General features: G+C 43.6%; 1 protein-coding gene across 3 annotated transcripts in view; it reads right to left on the minus strand.

The window, feature by feature from the left end:
• rev3l (REV3 like, DNA directed polymerase zeta catalytic subunit) overlaps window positions 1-19,316 on the minus strand; it is a 96,258-nt gene that overhangs the window by 4,257 nt on the left and 72,685 nt on the right. For 2 of the 3 annotated variants that reach the window (XM_035995770.1, XM_035995772.1), the window contains exons 14-26: window positions 18,003-18,883; window positions 17,430-17,515; window positions 17,020-17,145; window positions 15,200-15,392; window positions 13,988-14,102; window positions 13,133-13,248; window positions 10,772-10,890; window positions 9,644-9,762; window positions 9,387-9,528; window positions 8,790-9,034; window positions 5,006-5,114; window positions 4,167-4,373; window positions 3,721-3,830 (exon numbers count right to left, since the gene is read on the minus strand). In XM_035995770.1, the coding sequence (XP_035851663.1) occupies window positions 3,721-3,830; window positions 4,167-4,373; window positions 5,006-5,114; window positions 8,790-9,034; window positions 9,387-9,528; window positions 9,644-9,762; window positions 10,772-10,890; window positions 13,133-13,248; window positions 13,988-14,102; window positions 15,200-15,392; window positions 17,020-17,145; window positions 17,430-17,515; window positions 18,003-18,883 (2,568 nt within the window). The remainder of the gene's footprint in view (window positions 1-3,720; window positions 3,831-4,166; window positions 4,374-5,005; window positions 5,115-8,789; window positions 9,035-9,386; window positions 9,529-9,643; window positions 9,763-10,771; window positions 10,891-13,132; window positions 13,249-13,987; window positions 14,103-15,199; window positions 15,393-17,019; window positions 17,146-17,429; window positions 17,516-18,002; window positions 18,884-19,316) is intronic. The other variant, XM_035995771.1, reaches the window with a different exon arrangement.

Consider the following 19,316-nt stretch of genomic DNA (forward strand, 5'->3'; position numbering starts at 1 on the left):
GTCTGTGCTGTAGGTCACCATCACTTCAGTCACTTCCTATCAGTGCTCAAAACGTTCATCAGCTGTGGTGGCCCGTCTCTCTGCCCCCTCATTTACTACCATCTCTCTGTGGTACGCTGTCAAATAAAGGCATAAAAATACCCCCAAGCTGAGGGAAGCAGGCCATACTCTTGTTTAGGGTCTGAATGTATCCCTTTTTTTTGGAATTGGACTATAAACTCAACTAAATACTCGTACCTTGGACTCGAGGGAGAGAGTGTGACGTCAACACAAAGAAATAGTAGCACCCCTTTTTATTTGTAGGCTTTACTGTATGAGTAAAAACCCATAACCACCCAGGATATACTGTATATGCATAGATATGCAAACATTCCTATATAGCTGCAATCTCATAACAATATATGGTACAGATTTTTTGCAAATGTATGATATATCGTTTAAGTCAAAGGCTGAGAGAGGTCGTCGTACTACTACTACTACTACTACTACTATTACTACTGAGCTAAATGCTAACAATGGCAGTGCTTACATACTGATGTTAGGCAGGTTGTTTACCATGTTCAACATCTTAGTTTAGCATGTTTGCATTTTAGATACAGACCCCCACTACAGAAAACTGGACGCAACTTGAATGGAGCTGCAACCAATCAGAGCAACAAAACAACATAGCTCTGAACCACACATGCAATTGTCACACTCTTTCTCAAATGACAGCTAAACAGTAAAGAACATTTGAGGCGAGAAATATGCGAAACAGTAACAGAATCTTCATTCATATTTGATCAGAACCGCCGACTTTGACAGTTTGATCTGAGTTTGGTGAGCCTGGTGCGGTGTGCTGACTATGGCTGGATCTCACTTCTCTTTTTTTTGAGAGCTCCTCGCTTCAACTGCCAGTTGTTCCGGCCTGTTCTGACCTGTTCGTGAAGGCCGTCTCAGAGCTCTTAATCCTGCCCCTAGGACCGAGGAGGGATCTCTGAGGAGCCATAGGTACATCCCATGTCCTTTATTTGATATCTCCTCGCTCCTCGGCTGTCCCTCCTCCGTGAAGGCCGTCTCAAAGCTCTTATTCCTGCCCCAAGGAGCGAGCATCCCAGAGGGATCAGCGAGGAGCTATAGCCGAGGAAACGCGAGAGCAGCTGACAAATTCGCGTGACGCTTCAGAGGAAAGGACGTCACATACCTCTAAAAACACGTTAGCTCGTTGCCTCTCTCCTTCCGTGAGGAAGGGAGGCAAGTGGAGGAGTCGGGGATGCAATTTAAGGTACATGAGTTGCAGCTCATGAGCGACGACAGAGAGCAGCCTTCCTGGAAGCCGTGCAGCTGAAAGCCGTTGCTTACTCCGCCCAAACAGCTGACGGATTCATGTGTCCCTTCAGACACTACAACACATTTCCTCGTTTCCTCTCTCCTCGCATGGTTTCCTCTCCAATGCTTCCTCGGTGGGACGGACTAAGACGCGAGGAAAGAAGGCAAGTGAATGAAGCGGGGATGCAGACTACGTTCAAGCATGGCGCTCCTCTGTCAGCCATCGTCTTAGGCTATGTTTAGATGGAAATGATCTGAAGAGAGAACGCAAAAGTGGCGTTGCGTTCTCACTTTTTATTCCGTGTTTAGACGAGCGTTATGGGGGGGAAAATCTGCGTGCATATGGTGACGCAAAAGTGTGTGAAATGTGATGTAGTATGCACACCAGGCGGCTAGGTGGTAGTGTGAAGCACTGCCACACAACACCAAGTCAGCGCACCTTCCTCCTGTCTCCCCCTCCTCCTCCTCCCCCTCCTCTCTCCCTCTCATCCTCTCCTCCTCCTCTCTCCCTCTCCCCCTCCCCCTCCTCTCTCCCTCTCATCCTCTCCTCCTCCTCTCTCCCTCTCCTCCTCCTCTCTCCCTCTCCTCCTCCTCCTCTCTCCCTCTCCTCCTCCTCTCTCCCTCCCTCTCCTCCTCCTCTCCTCCTCCTCCTCCTCTCTCCCTCTCCTCTTCCTCTCTCCCTCTCTCTCTAGTAGCACGAAGCGAACAACAAAAGCTGACAATTTTGTCTAGACAGACGAGGAGGTGGAGTTATTGCTCCAAACAATGCACACACAGTAGGGCATTGACTTTTGACCAAAAATCATATTCGAAGTTTGTTTGTTTATTAATATTCAAATATATTCTAATATTTATTAATAATATTTTGACCATTAAATGCCTTCAGTAAGACTTATATTGGTATCAAACTTAAGTTGTAAATGTTCTGTCCACCAGAGGGCAGTGTATCAGTCAATGTCAATAGGCAGACAATGATGTTTTCAGAAGAAAAACACACTGCCACCACTGGTTTTCATTAAAAGTCAGACCTGGATTAAATCCAAAAACAGTATGCTTACGACAGGAAGTTCGGATCTCTCACCATAACCTACGTAAGTGGTTAGACTTGTGTACTGGTGTGTGCGTCGAGCCGGCGCGTGTGTGTGTGTGTGTGTGTGTGTGTCGAGCCGGTGTGTGTGTGTGTGTGTGTAATAGAGTGAGAGAGTGACAGCGATTAGCTTCGGACTGAGTACCGACTCTAGAGTCATAGTGAGAGAAACTAAGTGTCTCCCCTGTTCTTTCTGACCACGGTGAGAAATCTGGAGCAGGAAAAGTTAACCCTCTCCTTGATTTCATGTTGTTTATGGAGGAGAACCAGGAAATGACTCGGGGGAAATGCAACGCTACCAAGCCACGGCCGAGCGAGAGTTACATTTTGAAATGCGTGAAAGAGCCTCGGAATCTGAATTGAAAATGTTTACAAGCAAACACATTTACAAAAAATAATGCCCATAACAGGTTTGAATATTAGGGGCTGCCTAATATTCGTTTGAATATCATAATCTTTTTTAATATTCGAATTATATTCGAAATAACGAAGTTCGGAGTAAAAGCCCTAACACAAAGACAGACAGACAGACAGACAGACACACACAGTGCGTTTTTACCCTTTAGACGGGAACGCGAGGGTGAAGCATTTTTACGATTTCCACTCTGGAGGGTGGTTTCACTTTTTTGCGTTTTTTAGCCCCAAAAACGCCGTCGCCGTCTAAACGAAAGGCACATCTGATCAAATATTTTGTCGTTTTCACCCGCGAGCATATTTGTGTAAACAGGACCTTAAACCTGCCCCATGTGAGATAAACGGCTGTAATTGGTCCGTCCAGTTTCTGAACGGCTCTGAAGGTGAGCGGGGCCAGACGTGTCTGCCGGAGCATATCAAACATGAGCAAGCAGACTGCGCTGGTTTCCAGGCTACCTTAATGCTACACATACAAAATAAAAACAGTAGTGTGTTCCTGTGGGGGCATTTCTTGAGTTTGCATCCGGAGGAACGTAAACAGCTGCGACAAAAACACACAGGTGAATTCTATGGGCAGATAAAATGGCCGGCATCTTAACATTAAACATACAACATCAGAGAAACATTGTCCATCAACTTTGATCAAATGCCTATAAACTTTCACTGCATTTACACGTGACAGAACAGATACAGCGGAAGGCCCCGTGAGTCACTCGCCAAAGTCTGATCAAGTATGTGTCACTGAGAACTATTGGATTATTTCGTACTGAATCATTAAAGTGAGACAGTTGTGGCTTTCGGCTGACATGCGTTTTGTTTCATCATTAGCATTTATTACTTGTGTTCCTACTGCTGCTTTGATGGTTGAACACTGACTCTGTGGATTTCCAAAAGGTGGGACTACTGATTACCTGTCAGTGTCTCCGTACACAACACGCGCTCCCCATTTCTTAGTGTCATTGACCAGCTTGATGGCTCTCTCCAGGGTCTCTCTGGCTTTGTGGACGATGCTGTCTCCAACCTGGAAAGGACGGGGGCGACGTTACAAATACTGGGGCGCAAGAAATAAGAAATATGGATGCAATGGTTTGTGCAGAAATGTCTGTTTCACACAGATTAAGTTTGCGGCCCAGATCATCAGAGATTAGCAAGAACACTAGAAGATAATATGTGGTGTTCTATTCATTCATCCATTCCAACCACAGCCAGCTTTAAAGAAAACAAAGCTGCTGTCCTCGTCTTTGCTTGAACTTTTTCCACTGAGGGTCGAAAGAATTTTCTAATCCCAAACTTGGTAGAATTTGGTAGGCATGTGTTGTTCCTTTTGCTCACGGTCACTGTGCAGACATGAGCTTACCTCCACGCTGGGCATGCGGCCAGAGTAGCTGGCGGCGGTGTAGCCGAAGGTGACGTTGGCAATGAGCTTGAGTCCGAGCTGCCGGGCGTCCAGCAGCCTCATCAGAGCCTTGTCCTGCTTGTACGTTTTCATCGACTGCTTCACCATGATCCTCGTGTTGAGGATTTCCTCCAGCATGCTGGGCAGGACCCCCTTACGCACTGAAGACTGACACAAACAACATCAACGAGGTGAACACAGGCGCAGTGGGGCCGACATTTTCTTTCACTTTGTAAACAAACCACACAGGCACAGCAGTTTGATTAAAGCATTGTATATCATTTCCTGTGAGTATGTTGAGTTATTGTACTATGATTATGAATACATAACACATACTGTGTATGGTTGGTGAGCAGTTTAGATTTAGGCTACAGCAACAGAGTGGTCCACAACAAAACTACTAGCATCTACTTTAATTTAGCTTTAACTTTAGCATCACCAGGTGTGAATCCAGCACCAGAGAAACAAAATCCGATCCAGACCAAACCGGAGATCCTTCTGTGCTTTCTAATCACCTCATTACACATGACCAGTGTTCACTGTGCTGTGGCCCTGTGTGTGTTATGTAATGAGACTGGACTGGAGCCAGGGAGTGTACAACAATGAGTGAATGAATGAAAAGAATGAATGGAAGGACGTAGACATGCCTGGCCTCCACAGCAGCTAATGAACCGTAATAAAGCTGCGCTCCTGGAGGACTCAGAGGTGACTCATACTTGGGCAGAGTGTTTTTCCAGGACAACGCTGGGTAAAAGGGCTGGGTAAAATCTCCTCAGAGCGGTGGGAAGAGGGTGCTGTACCTTGACGAAGGCTATGCCGTTGGGTGACACTGTGATGTCATTGCGGAGCTGGTAGAGGAGCTCCGGAGGAACCCGCAGGGAGGTGCAGCCGAACTTAAACTCATCAGGCCTGAAACAGAGACACAGGTGTATGAGAGGACATTCTCATGTTTCTGTTTATTGGCTTTTTAAGAGAACAAAACAGTAAATACTACATATAAATTATATAAAGTATTACAAAAGAAGTTCTATATTTACATACACAAAAAACAATGTTCTTACAATAAACAGTTAAGATATTAAAGTACAAACCCGCTTCATGTAGTTATTGACATTACACATTAGTTATCATAGCCAAGAGTTGAGCTAAGAGCCAAGAGGGTATTTATAGCCTAAACTCTACATAATCAATGAAGGGTTGCCAAGTCTTATGAAATGTTTCACCAGAACCACGTTATGTAAATCTTAGTTTTTTTAGGTGCTGCATTACGTCTTTGACCAACATAGTGAAAGTGGGAGGTTGTGCCTGTTTCCAGTTCAATAGAATGAATCTGCGCCCTAGAAGGGTTATAAACCTTGCCACTGTGAAAGTGAGTCCTCTAAGAGGACTCTTGTCTCCCAGTACTCCAAATGCAGCCAACACTTGGTCAGGTTCCACCACGTGTCCCACAATGTCAGACAGAGTTCCAAAAACTGGATAACTTTGGGCATAACCAGAACTTGTTCCACAACGTAGCAGGAAATACCCCACACTGGCCACGTAGAGCAGCGATTCCCAACCAGGGCTACTTGTACCCCAGGGGGTACGTAGTAAGATTGTAGAGTAGCTCAAATAATTAGAAAAAAATAGAAATTATGATTTGATCGAAAGAATACATCCACATATTAACATGAAGGAACACCTGAACACTACATGTTGCAGTATGTGAAAGCACCTGAAAACTAGTTAGCAAGCGAGCACAGACGTTTAGCTAAAAGTAATGACTAAATGGTAAAAATAACATCCTAACAACAGCTAGCCCAATCAAACTGAAAGATTAGCAAAAGTAATGGAGAAATGGTTAAAATAGCTAAAGGTTTAAGTAGTAAGCTAACGGTTAAAACAGTTAGCTAAAAGTAACGGCTTAAAGTAACGCTAATGGGTCCATGGTTGAATCATTCAGCTTCACTCCAAGTACAAGTAGCCTAGATGGCTTATATAGTAGTAGGATTACTGACCAAACCAGCACTAATATTGACAGTTTAACTGTATGAAATGATTAACAATACACACTGAACTGTATCAGACCACATGCCTGGCAGATATAGACACCGAGTGCACACCCCTCTGTGTTGAGGCCATTGTCATCCATCACGTGCTGCGACACTGCAGTCTCTAAGCTCCCTGGAGTAACGCCTGCTGTAACAGTGTTGAGGAGTTTTCCTCTCACATGTAGCAGCAGGTGTGACCGCACTCTGCAAGTCGCCGTTGATCCATTTACACTACCTGTGGATTGGGCAAAGGGCTGCAACTAATGCCCATTTTCATTATCAATTGATTCATCTATTTAATATGTTTTCTACTTTATATCTTTAGGTTTAGTCTCCTGACTAATCTTCACTGTTTTATAAAGTACTAGACAGTTTTACAGTTAAAAAAAAGGGTATACTATGCAATGCTTTCCTCAAAAAACAAAACAATGTATAGACTAATTCAAAAGTAATCCCTCCAATTCATCACTTATGACCCACTAGAAGTGTAAAGTGGTGTCTATATCTGCAGAGACCCTGCCCTCTGACTGGATTTTCTCTTTTCTTCTTTGTGAGTGCGGGACATTTATGGGTGTCAGCAAAGAGCCTTTGGGCCCCACATGGGTGTGAAACCACCAACTGATAACAGTGTGCAGCCTGTTTTAATTTCCAACAACCACTTTGTCCCTCAGCGTCTTATATCGACGTACAAGTGTACCTGACACACACACAGAAACAGACTGGATAAGGCTCTGCATTCACTCAAAATCCGGCAATGGGGCACCTTCCCAGGGAGATCTGGGTGTTTACATGTATGTCTTTTAGAACATAACCGCTGTGAAACAATCCCAAAAGATTGTTTTATTCCTCTGATTCACTGCTTTGTACGGCGCTCCCTCTCTTCATTCGCTCTCTAGCTCGCTCTACCACTGCTGCGTTCTCTCTGGCTCTGAGTCGTGTACCTTTAAAGAAATATTTTGCTGATTTTAATCCAGCAATGGTAATGGCAGTGTGTTAGATGAACGGTGTATGGCTTTCCTCTGTGGCGCTAGTGCACGGAGGAGCAGGGCAGTGGAGGTCTGCCGAGATCCGCCTGATGAAGCGAAACGCTCTGCTCCACCTCTGACAGCTATGCCAAGGAAATAATGACACTTTTAGAGCGGAAAATCCCTCTTTGGTAGATATATCGAGAAAATTAGTCCAAGGTCTTCATAGATCTTGTTCTGTTCAGTTCACAACAGCAATGTAAAGATTCACCAATACAAATCGGTATCAGGTTGTATTATAACAGACACGACTACATCGATACACGCGCCCCTGCTTCTGTTATCTTATTATTGGAGTGATCATAATGGCTGTGTAACGTGGACCTGTGTTTGTGTTACTGTCTCTAAGATTACAGCAGCAAGGAGGAGGTTTCATGTAACATGGAGCTGGTGTGGATGCTATTTGGTCAATAAAGTTGAAGTTACAGTATACTATTAGCATGTCCTAGCTTTACTATTCCCTGGTCCCTTTCACAAAACATATTTATTTAAAGGTCGCCAATGCTTCTTTTATAGAATTGGTTTATTTTAATGTCATAATGGGAAATGAATGTGTGTACATTAAACAAATATTAACTCTATCTATCAGATTGAATCGTATCTCATCGTATCGCACGGAATCGTTTCAACATCCAATCAAACTGAATCGTTCCAGATTAAAATGACGTCCCTGAACCACATCGTAGCCCATGTAGCTAGATACATATCGGATCGTCTTATAAGGGAGGGATGCACACCCCTGGCTTACAACGATGCAAACACAGGCGAGCATCTCATTCTGACAATGAAGAAGCTTAAACCAGTAAATGTTTGATCAAAGATATGATTTTCTAAAGGGTTGAATTTCCTATCAGTCCTATAATAGAACAATCCAATCATCACTCTAGCATGAGGCTAGAGCAAAACTGTTCTTCTAGAATGAAGAGTTGACTGCCAACAATGCAGCCTCAGTTCAGCTATTCAACGATGTCTTAAAATATCAAATGACATGATGAGCATGCTTCTACAAATGCTGCTACAAAAATATCGTTAAAACGGAACAGACTTATGTAACATGTTGTGAGGCTTTTAGAGCAATTATTCAGATGTTCTATGTGAATGTAGCAATAAGCTGATTATTAAATATAAGGTAAATGTATTGTATAAAATGGTTATAAATATTAAATCTGAGGTACTGCAGTGGATAATTTGCTAACTTTCTACTCTGCTGAGAATAAAGCCAGTGTCACCTGCCAGGCACTCATCTTTTTTTAATTTTACCATGGAGTAGCAGACATATGCATGTTGGGGGAAAAAGTGTTCATGGCTCCTGCTGTTGCTATGCAACTACAGTAAATCCTGGTGAAAAAAAGACTGAAATATATCCCAAGTTGCAGTGAGTGCTGTGAGCTGTGAACACCATGCAGAGCTCTCAGTGTGTCTGTTCCAGTAAAAATAATGAGCACTAGAAGGAGACTTTCCTGGCAGACATGCGACCTAAGCAAGACAGAGTACACGCTTGTCGGTGTGTGGGCCTGTCATGTCCTTACGTTCCCAGGCTGTCCACGTGGCCGAGGCAGGTGGAGTAGCAGTAGTTGTACGCGATGACGATGGAGGGATAGAGCGACTGGAAGTCCAGTACAACCACTGAGTTGCTGTAGAAGCGCGACTCCGGCTCCATCACCAGAGGAATGCACTGCGGCGCCCGCTGCTGGGCTCGCTGCTGCATGCTGGGTGTCACAGGGATGTAGTTCAACGGCTTGGCCACACGCAGCATCATGGACTCTACGCGGTACTGGGAGGACAAAAATGAAAAACATTTAATATTTTAGAAAGTGTTTTTGGTCTAACCTGCAGGCGCTGACATGTGTCATTTTAAAGCTATAGTGCATAGTTTCTGTCGCCACCATGAGGAATTCTAAGTAATGACAACAACACTGTCAGCGTGTCCACGTGATACAAGCCTTCAGTGATCGTGCACAGCCCCCCCACCCCTCCTCCACACAGTTGCTAGTATCCAAGGAGGACACGGAGGATTAAAAACACATGATGGACTCTTCAGAAAACTAATAATAAATAATAATAATAATAATAATAATAATAATAAAAAAACAACTAATAAACAAAATATGTGTATGTGTTGGTACCTGTGATCCTCGGGTCAGAACGTGAAAGAACTGAATCCCGAACACTCGGGCCAGCTCGCTGGTTCTGCCGATGATGTCATTCTGTTGAAGAAGCTGCATGGTGCCGTGAACACGGCTCACGTAGTGGTCCACCATCTTCCACCTAACACCCACACACAGGTTTCAGTCACTTTTCAGAAGCCAATTGTTTGTTTTCATATATATTGTATAGACAGTGTTCACATGTCTGATGAGGTGTTTGGTATTGGCACACACACCTGTAGAGGTGGGTGTTGTGGTCAAACCAGTCGGACAGCGTGCGGGGGCTGTACAGGGGGAAGCGCTGGTGGAGGATATGGAAGGCCACGTTCTCAAAAGTGTAGTTGTTCAGCGCCGCCTGGAGGAAAAAAATTAAAACAATATCTTGGATAATTTCCTCAAGTCAGTCAGACTTCTTGGTTGATGTTGTCTATCGTTTTCAAAGGTTCTGAAGGGCTGAACACACTGAAATAGTATGTAGTATAGTCCTATAAAGCATACAACTTGTAGAATGCCCTGACTTTCCTCTTCTAGAGCAGAATGCCAAGTCTGTTATGACAGAGGTTCCTAAGTTTCCTTTTAAAATGAAAATGTACTTCTGACCACTAATCACAGGTTATGGTCTTTGTATAGATTTGAGTTGTGAGAGTGGTTTTTCAATTAAAGGACTTGTAGACTCCTGGAGGTCAAAATATCCAGTATTTCAAAAGAAAAAAAGAAATAATAATACACATAGTTTTGTGTAATAGAAATATATTAATATATATACACTTTCCCCATATCCTTTTATTTATTGTTATGATTCGCTGGTTGGAAACCACTATTTCTTGATATTCCACAAATCCCATGACTCCCCACAAGGGCAGAAATGAATGAGAGAAATCATAAAATGTCTCTGAAATTAGGTGAAATTCCCCTAAACCATCCAAACTCTTTTGCCAACTGTAGCATTTCACACACACCATATTTTGTTCATCTGTGATATGGTTACATATAAATGTAACTACTGGTTACAACAGCTAATCTCGCAGGATTCCCTGTGCGTAAATACTGTGAGAAAAATAACATTTTGGATCAAAAAGCAACGGAGCTCAGAGCCTGAGGCTGAAGAAAGGATTGGCAAATATGCATGCAAGTAATGCAAAGATTTGATCCCATAGGTCAATAAAAGGATATAAAATGCAAATGCCCTCTGCAGCAGAAAACACAGAGAATCCTGCCTGGAAGACTCGAGGAATGAGAAAGGGTAGGTCACAAGCTAACACTCTGAGAGTCTCTAAGAGTGTTGATGGCTGACAACTCTGTGTGTGTGTGTGTGTGTGTGTGTGTGTGTGTGTGTGTGTGTAGGGTCATGCTGGGACACCTGCCTCAGTCTTCATCACCCTCCACAGGTTGAGGGTGATGCGTCCGATGATGTTGATCTCAGACATGGTGTCGGCGCCGTACTCATCCCTCTCTGCAGCGAAGCGGTTCTCTTTGGAGTCACCTGAGGACACGCACAGAGCCAGACAGACAGCCAATTACAGAGGAGGAGGGGAGCTGCCAGAGGATCTCCATTCAGCTACTGCACACATGCATGCACGCACACGCACGCACGCGCACACAAGTGATTGCTCAAAAACCAACACTTGCTAGAGAAGAAAACAAAAGTGCGCTAACACACTTGTCTGATATAGTATAGTCTGATATAATATGAAAATATAATAATATACGGGGGCGCCCTGGCAGCTCACCTGGTTGAGCGTGCGCCCCATGTACTAAGGCTCAGTCCTTACCACAGCGGCCCAGGTTCAAGTCGGCCCCGTGGCCCTTTGCTGCATGTCGTCCCCCATCTCTCTACCCAATGCACCGATAATTACTTTTGCAAAATTCTGTACTGTGAGCTTGCAGCTGTGAGCTTTAACAAACGCCAGTGTCAATGCATGCATTTGGCCCAATGTGCCACAGCTTCCTTTAAAAAGAGAGGAACTTAACAGCCGACCAGCAGCTGAGGTTTACTGCGTGGGACAAGCATTGCATGCATTTTCTCATTGGAAATTATTGTAGTTACCTGATGTGTGGGATTAAACTTAACCTGGAAGCCTCTACTTTGGAAGCTGTATTTGACATTCCTTGACCACACATGAAGTCTAGCAGGTATTGTGTCAGTCCACATGACTGCTTAGTTTAAATCACTGCCACTTAAAGGGGGAAAGACTAACTTCTGGTTCCAAGTACCCCACAGACCATAAGATCATCTAAAGTTAGAAGAACTACATTTTTTTAACAATGTTTACAGGTGCTTCTTACATTTGTCATCCCTGTTGGAGCTCCATGATTCTGATCTCAGAACCGAGGTGAGAAAGAGAGCTCTCAACGAGACTATTTCATGTGAGGATACACTCTCTAATATTCTTTTACATTATGTTCACACAAAAAAGTAATCCCCCTATGTTAAAACACAAGGGGATGAGTTTTTGGGGAGCATGTTGCTTCAGGTACTAGAGAGATGAAGCCTAGTTTGTGCAATAGATGTGTGAGTTTAAAGGCTTATCCGGTGGCAACAAAGTTTACAGAGGTTTATACTAGTACATAACAAGAGACATATTTACACCTCTGGAAAAGTATAACAGCAACAATCATTGTATCCTCTGTGATAATTACAGGTACAGAGAGGTAAACAGTAGAATAATGCTGTTTACTTGTGTGTTCTTTTGCAGGACACGTCTGTATACAACCTCTGCTTTTTCAGCGAGCTCAAGGCTCACTGCCATTCTACAATAGCCTGACAAGCCAGCCCCACATCAAGATGTTGGGTCTGGGAACTCACCATTGGCAGGGCTTACTCCGAGGGCCGGGATTAACGGTTGTCTTTCAAATTCTCTCTGCACGCAATATGATAGCGCTACAACCAACCAGAGCAACGAAGAAGGTAGCAGTGCTAGTTGATAGATTCAACTTTGGCTGTATCTGGTCAGCCAAACTCTGAACACATCTTCCTTTTTTAACAATGACTTCAGTGCCGTTCTTTGTTCTTTTCTCAAAGAAAAGCTGAACTCCAAGTCTTCCAGAGTCGCGGCCAAAGCCGATTCCAAAGACCACTGTTCGCCAGCAGCAGCGGCCATAAGCCCGCCCACCAACTCTATACACGATGTGATTGGCCTGACCAGAATTTGGTTTTTCCAGCTCGCAAGCCAACGGAGAGTTGCTAGACTGACTCTGGCTGTAAATTACATTTGCTGCCGCTAGGGTGCGTCTAGATTTCTAGGCTAATTATACAACACAGGGTTGCACAACAAAATACAATTATAGTGCCTGAAGGTACCCCCTAAATCCCCAAATGTTCTCACAACAAAATTCACAAGTGAGTTTCTGAACACCATCAATGAACTGCAACGAAATGCAGAATTTGATGGTGCTGAAAAAAGCCAAGAGCCAGGGTCTGTCCGAGGTTTCTGCCTGTAAACAGGAAGTCTTTCCTCGCCACTGTCGCACCAAACGCTTGCTTGTGGGAATTTGTTTGGTCGTTGTAAAGTGTGGTCTAGACCTACTCTATCTGTAATGTGTCCTGAGATAACTCCTGTTGTGATTTGACACTATAAATTAAACTGAATTGAATTATTTCTTTTAAGAAAAATTGTCTACCCACACTAATCAATACTTGGATATACAATAGATCACATTTGAACTCTTTTTGATTCCTTACACTTGCACAGTGACTACTAGAAGAGCAACGGCCCCAGCTGTACCTGGCACTCGTGACAGCTGCTGACACAGGTCCACTCCGAGCGCTGCAGCCCGCTGGAGGAGGTAGCCCCAGGAACGCATCTGCACCTCATACCCCACCAGGATGTCTGGGTCAAACCTGAGACAACATACAGTTGTTGTTTAGGTTAGTATTTCACAACCTAAAAAATGCTATAAATAATAAGATATATTACTTTCCTTCTTTGCCTCAAGTTATGAGCCTGGGATTTTTTTTCTTCTTTCCCTCTCACCTTCCGCTAGGGTTGCACGATATTGACAAAATGTGATATTGCGATATTGATTATGAATATTGCAATATTGATATTAATTTCGATATTTTTAAACATTTACAAAAGTTATGGGAAAACGCATCAAAATAGATTCATAACAAATAAAACAACTTTTCTTACAACACAAGGTTTATTTCAACTGACTGTCATATTGGACTGGTCCGACATGGATAAATAGTGTGGCCGGTTAGCTCAGTTGGTAGAGCGGGCGCACATATGCTGGTTTATTCCTCGATGCAGAAGGTCCAGGGTTCAAGTCTGACCTGTGACGGTAACCCACGTTACTGTATTGTACTGTAATACAGTGAACTTCATTTAATATTGTATGTGGTGTTTTCTTTTGCGGGGTGCAAATGTTCCACCAAAACAAGTTCCTCCTAGAGAATATTCAGCAGCGGCACCATCGCTGTGCCTGGAGCTCAGCGCCGCGTTTTTTTTTCTCCTATCCCAGAATTTATATGTGGAGTAAGGTCTGGCAATGCGAGACTAACAAAGCAGTAGCTACCCATTCAATTATTGTGCTGCAGGGGCAGTGTATAAAGGAGCTGTACCAACAAACATACACACCTCCTCATGATGGTGATCAGCTCCTGAAACAGCACCTTCTCATCAGCGGCGTACGTCACCTGCAGCCCGGAGACGCCCGACCTGACCAGCAGGGGCGTGGCTCCTCTGTGACCTGCTGGGGGCAGATCCATCAACCTGACTGTACATCGGCACCGATCGAGTGACTATGAACGACCCATGTAAACGATGCTGCTACTTAGTCTTAGTATCAATGCCAGGATCAGACTACACAAATTCAGCCCGATTTTGACCCGACAGACACGTCGTAGACAAACGTTCAAAGTCGTGCCCGATGATGGCGGTCGGGACCGACAAAAGTGTGTCTTCACCTCTTGTAGTGTGACATCATCAAAGATCAGCAATCTAACGTCTGGGATGCTTCACGACCACGACACAGAAAGTCTAGCATGTCAGAATTTTTTTTCTTTTTCCGCCTAGTGTGACATGTTCCTTGACATTGACCAATAGGAAGAGAGAGCACTCTCTGCCTGGGGAACATATGTAAACATGGTGAAAAGAAGCAGAAACGCTACTGCTGCTGTGTGGCGGAGGAAAGATCCACACAGTGCCCGTATAGGCTTTGTTTTCACGGCAGGGATCGCCCCGCTTCCCATCATCGCACGCTAGTGGGCTCGCCACTACTGTAGCAGTTATCTGTTTCTCTTCACTTTGACCACTGACAAGCAAAGAAAACAGGCTACACCCTCCTACAACCACGATGGCTGTACCTGATTGGACGAACGCTACATGTGGGGCTCCCGGATTTCAAAACAGACCATAATGGCGGCTTGTTCGGAATACGATCTCTTATTTTAAGAAAATAGTTCACGGATGTGTGTTTCTGAAAACATTTTAAGCGAGAAATAGGCCATGCAGTTGCTGAATCTGTATTTATTTCAGATCGACATCGGTCAGTTTAAAAGATTTTCGTGACTTTTTGAGAGGCTGCTGCTCCACAAAAAGGGTCGACCTATGAACTTGCGCGTGATCTTGGCGACAGCACGTGATAATCAGTCTGGGGGCTGATCGGTGTCATACTCGTAGCGTGGCCACTCTTCTGTCCAAGACACAGCAAGATGTTTTGGCAATATGTCTGTCATAGTGACTGTCGTGAAAGATAAAAAAAAAAAAAAAACGTGTAGTCTGATCCTGGCATAAGTAAATTAGAAACATCCTCCTTTTCAGAAGTGCTATTTTAAAGTGAGTTTTAACCTGGGTCACAACTTTGATGGTCTTTGTCCACCACGATGGCACCCGTCAGCTGGGTGCTGTCTATGCCTGCCAGGGGAGCATCAGAACTGAGGCAGTAGAATAAGGCACATATGGGGTCAAACTCGGGGTCAGGCTCTAGGTCCCGTCGGGTTCTTGCATGGAGCTCCATGGCCATCAGTGTAAGGTACTGAACCTGAGGGGGAAAAGACCAAAATCAATGTTGTGTCAAAAAAAAAAATCAATCTGAAGCCTTAATCTTTAGACTTTTTTACAGTTTTGTGGGGAATGGTGTTTGTTAACTAAGAAAAGAACTTCTACAAAACCACAGATGCAGCTGAGCACAACTACAGGTCCTATAGATCAACACAGGATGGTTCAACTTCAATAATTCTAAATAAGTCTATATCTTACATGGCTGTGGTTTGCTTCTGATTGCCTGTAACATTTCGGATCTGGTTCCCAGTTGGCAAAATATTTGCTTTGAACCTAATAGATCAAACCCTTCTGCTTTCCCTGTTTGTTTTGTTTTTAGCAAGGATCCATGTAGAACATTCAGGTAGCAGACTTCTGATTTTTGGCCAGCACTGGTCGTTCCAAACTAAAAGATTGTATCAGCTGTTGCTAACAAATGGTAATTTGTGAACCCTAAAATGGAAGTTTTGGCTGTTGTCTGGTTATTGTGCTCCCTACAGGCCCCAATAACCAGACAACTCTACTACCACATTACCAATAAGTGAACAAACCATCAGAGCAGTGGTTCCCAAACTTGTTCTAACCACGGCACCCCTTCATAGTGATTTATTTGTCATGGCATGGGAACCTCAATACCACATTGATTGCGTCATCAGACAATGATGGACACCCATGTCCACAAACAGCAAAAATCTGTGGGATTTCTTTTGGATTAGATTAGATAGACTTGTATTGATCCCAAATTGGGAAATGTCAGTGCTACAGCACCGAAATATCAGACACACAGCACACATACAGAATATACAAGAAACAGCTCAGGTTCAGTCGTTTTAGACTAAGTGGAGGTCCAAGATGGAGCAGCATTTCTTTTAGTGATGAAAATGCTGCTGCTCACTTTTTAACAAATACGTGCACACATCACTCCCGTTCTCTACACCCTACATTGGCTCCATGTGCATTTTAGAATCGATTTTAAGATTTTATTGTTTGTTTTCAAGGCCTTAAATGGCCTGGCCCTGGAGTATTTGTCCGAGATTTTAACCCTACGTGAGCACAACCAGTCATTGCATTCTTCAAATCAGCGAGTTTTAGAAGTCCCAAGGTCAAGGTATAAAGGGGGTGTGGTGTGTGTGTGTGTGTGTGTGGGGTAACCTTTTCTGATTTTATTCATTCTTTTTTTTTTGTATGTTTTATTCTTGGTTCCTGATGTGAAGCACTTTGGATACCTGCTGGTTGCTGTGAAGTGCTATATAAATAAATGTTGAGTGATTGATTGATTGATGACAACCAGCAACAGTGAGCTGTCATGTTAACAGCTGAGTCATACAGTAACTGCATCTAAAAGGGTTTTTAATTCAGAGTTTTTGATACTGCTTATTTCTTATGTATGATGTGTTCGTTGTCATAAACATAGTTAATGTGAACTGTTTTATGCGCACAATAACACAATGGGAATGAACAAATCTTGGCTGCCACTAAAAACTGTACGAACCTATTTAGATTGAATAATATTTTAAGGGTTCTGATTCAATAAGCACATTTAAGTAAACGCTATCTAACTCCAACCTTAAATATTTGTCTGATATAACCTTCCAAAAACAAACTGAGAAAGGTATGGGCCAGCTCACCTCATGCAGAGCTTTGGCATCCTGCAGGTTTTGCATGCTGATTTTGAAGCCGTAAGAGTTGGCTATGCTGGGCCCTTCAATCTGAGAGTTCTCTTTCTTTGGCACATTCAAAGCAGCAAACTGGTTCTGTGGAAGACAAAGAGCATGTGAGAGACATCTAAATGAACAAGACAACACAGGCACATCAAATGAACAGCAACTCCAATTGAGGCTAAATTCAAACAACTGAAGAGGGGCCGACTTAATTCAGGGAAACAAACTGGAGGCATAATATCAGGTACATACGACACTCTCCGTGCACAGCTCGACCCTGGTATTAAAGCTGTTTCCCTAACCAGGGTGGACTGTGGTGGACTGTGGTCTTTGATGTGGTGAGAGGTCTAAAAAAAAATCAACACTTGTGGTCTGACCTTCATCTGTGTGGTCAGTAACACTCTTCTCAGTGGGTCCGCTTGGCTTCTCCTTCTCTGCTGGAGTCTCTGAGAAACGGCATCCTCTGCAGCAGGAATAAGAACAAAGATGAGTAACGATGACTATCAATAACAGGACTGCATGCAGAAGATTTGCCTGAATGAGAAATAATTAGAAGAAAAAGTTAGCTATGATGCATTCTAGGGCTGCACAACTAGTAGCAATTTTATCGAAATCGCAACATGGACGAGTGCAATATCCAAATCGCGGGGGGATACAAATACAAATCGTATCCTACAGAAAAAAATCTTTGTTTGATACAGATCCTCGCATAAATCACACACTTAAATAAATCATTTTAATTTTAATATTTTTCAATGAAAATGAGAATAATGATCCGAAAATTACAATTCTCTCCAATATCGTTAATCCTATCGGAATCGCAATATCAGTCAAAATGATCGCAGTTAGATATTTTCCTTATTTCGTGCAGCCTTAGTACATTCAAGGCAAACTTCAATTACAGAAAACGTATAGAGATTACAGGCAGAATGGAACGGTTGTTTTCTTACCCTCAGATATGGGCGTGCTGCACACTGGCTCCAGATCTTCCTTGCTTCTCCGCCTCCTCCTTAAAAAGGGGGTGCTGTGAAGGAGGAGAGGACTAGTCCTCCCCTCTTCCCTGTTACTGACATTGAGGAGCAAAGGACTAAGATTGTCCCTTAGTCTCTCCGGGGAGTCCGAGAGCCGAGGTGACAGTGGTTCTGGAGAGTTTTGCCTGTTTTCACTGAGCCGATCCGGCCCTAAGGGGCTGGACTGACAAGACTGCTGCCAGGTAGGCAGCTCTGGGGACTCTGGAGAGGTGGTTTCATCATCATAATCATCATCATCGTCATGTTTTTCTCCACCCTCCTGCTCAATATCCACACCGCCTTCATCTGAAACTGGACTCACCTCTGTGGATTTACAATGAGAGCCTGTATTCATCATGGGAGATATGATTAGGGACAGGTTGCATTTCTTTCTCCTTTGGGTCCTGATACTGGAGAGTCTTTTCGCCAGCTCAATCTCAACTGGACAGCTGGAAGCCGCTGGCTGCACAGTTCTCTGTGGGCTCTCCCTCCTTCTCAGCCCTTTTTGTAAACTCTCGTACTGTTTCCTGGCTTCCAGCCACAGCTGCACACGCTCTCTGCTTGGTGGGTTTTTGCAGGGCAGAAGGATGACCTTCTTGTCACTGGCTGAGGACTGGTGAAGCTCATCCTGCTCTTTACTTGCGTCTGAGGCCTCAGCTCCCTGGGCTTGGGAAGATGAGGTAATATTGATGGCAGGGTGCGTCATGGCTGAGAAGGCAGTTTTCCAGAAATGCAGGCCCTCCAAAGACAGGTCTCCACTGAACTCCGCAAGCTCCTTAGCCAGCCTAGTACGCACCGTTAACTTACGGCCGCCAACCTCCCTAGAAAGGAGACACGGGAAAGGGGTTATTTGACTTATTCACATTTCATTAATTGCTGCAATTCATTACAACTTAAGGAGTGGAGAACTATGCATTATTTAATAATTAAAGCCCTGTATTAATTCGAGGCAGACGTAAACTGGAGTTTTTAGGCTGATTGATATTAAGTAAAAAAAAAAAAAAAAAAAAAAAACCCCTGCTAAGATATATTAATTTCCATTTTGACATTCTAATATTTTTATAGGGATCCCCTTAATTTGGTTATTTAAGATGTGTGACCAGATATGTACTGAGCAGTACATTTTACAGTTGAAAAATGAACTACGTAAAAGGCAACACTGCTTCTAGAACAATCTTTAGCATTTCCATACGGCAATTTCTACAAACGTTCCTTACATTCAATGTATTGTGTGTTTCCTTGAGGTCTAACAAA

The sequence above is a fragment of the Sander lucioperca genome, chromosome 19, assembly GCF_008315115.2.
Source record: "Sander lucioperca isolate FBNREF2018 chromosome 19, SLUC_FBN_1.2, whole genome shotgun sequence".
NCBI classification, from domain to species: Eukaryota; Metazoa; Chordata; class Actinopteri; order Perciformes; family Percidae; genus Sander; species Sander lucioperca.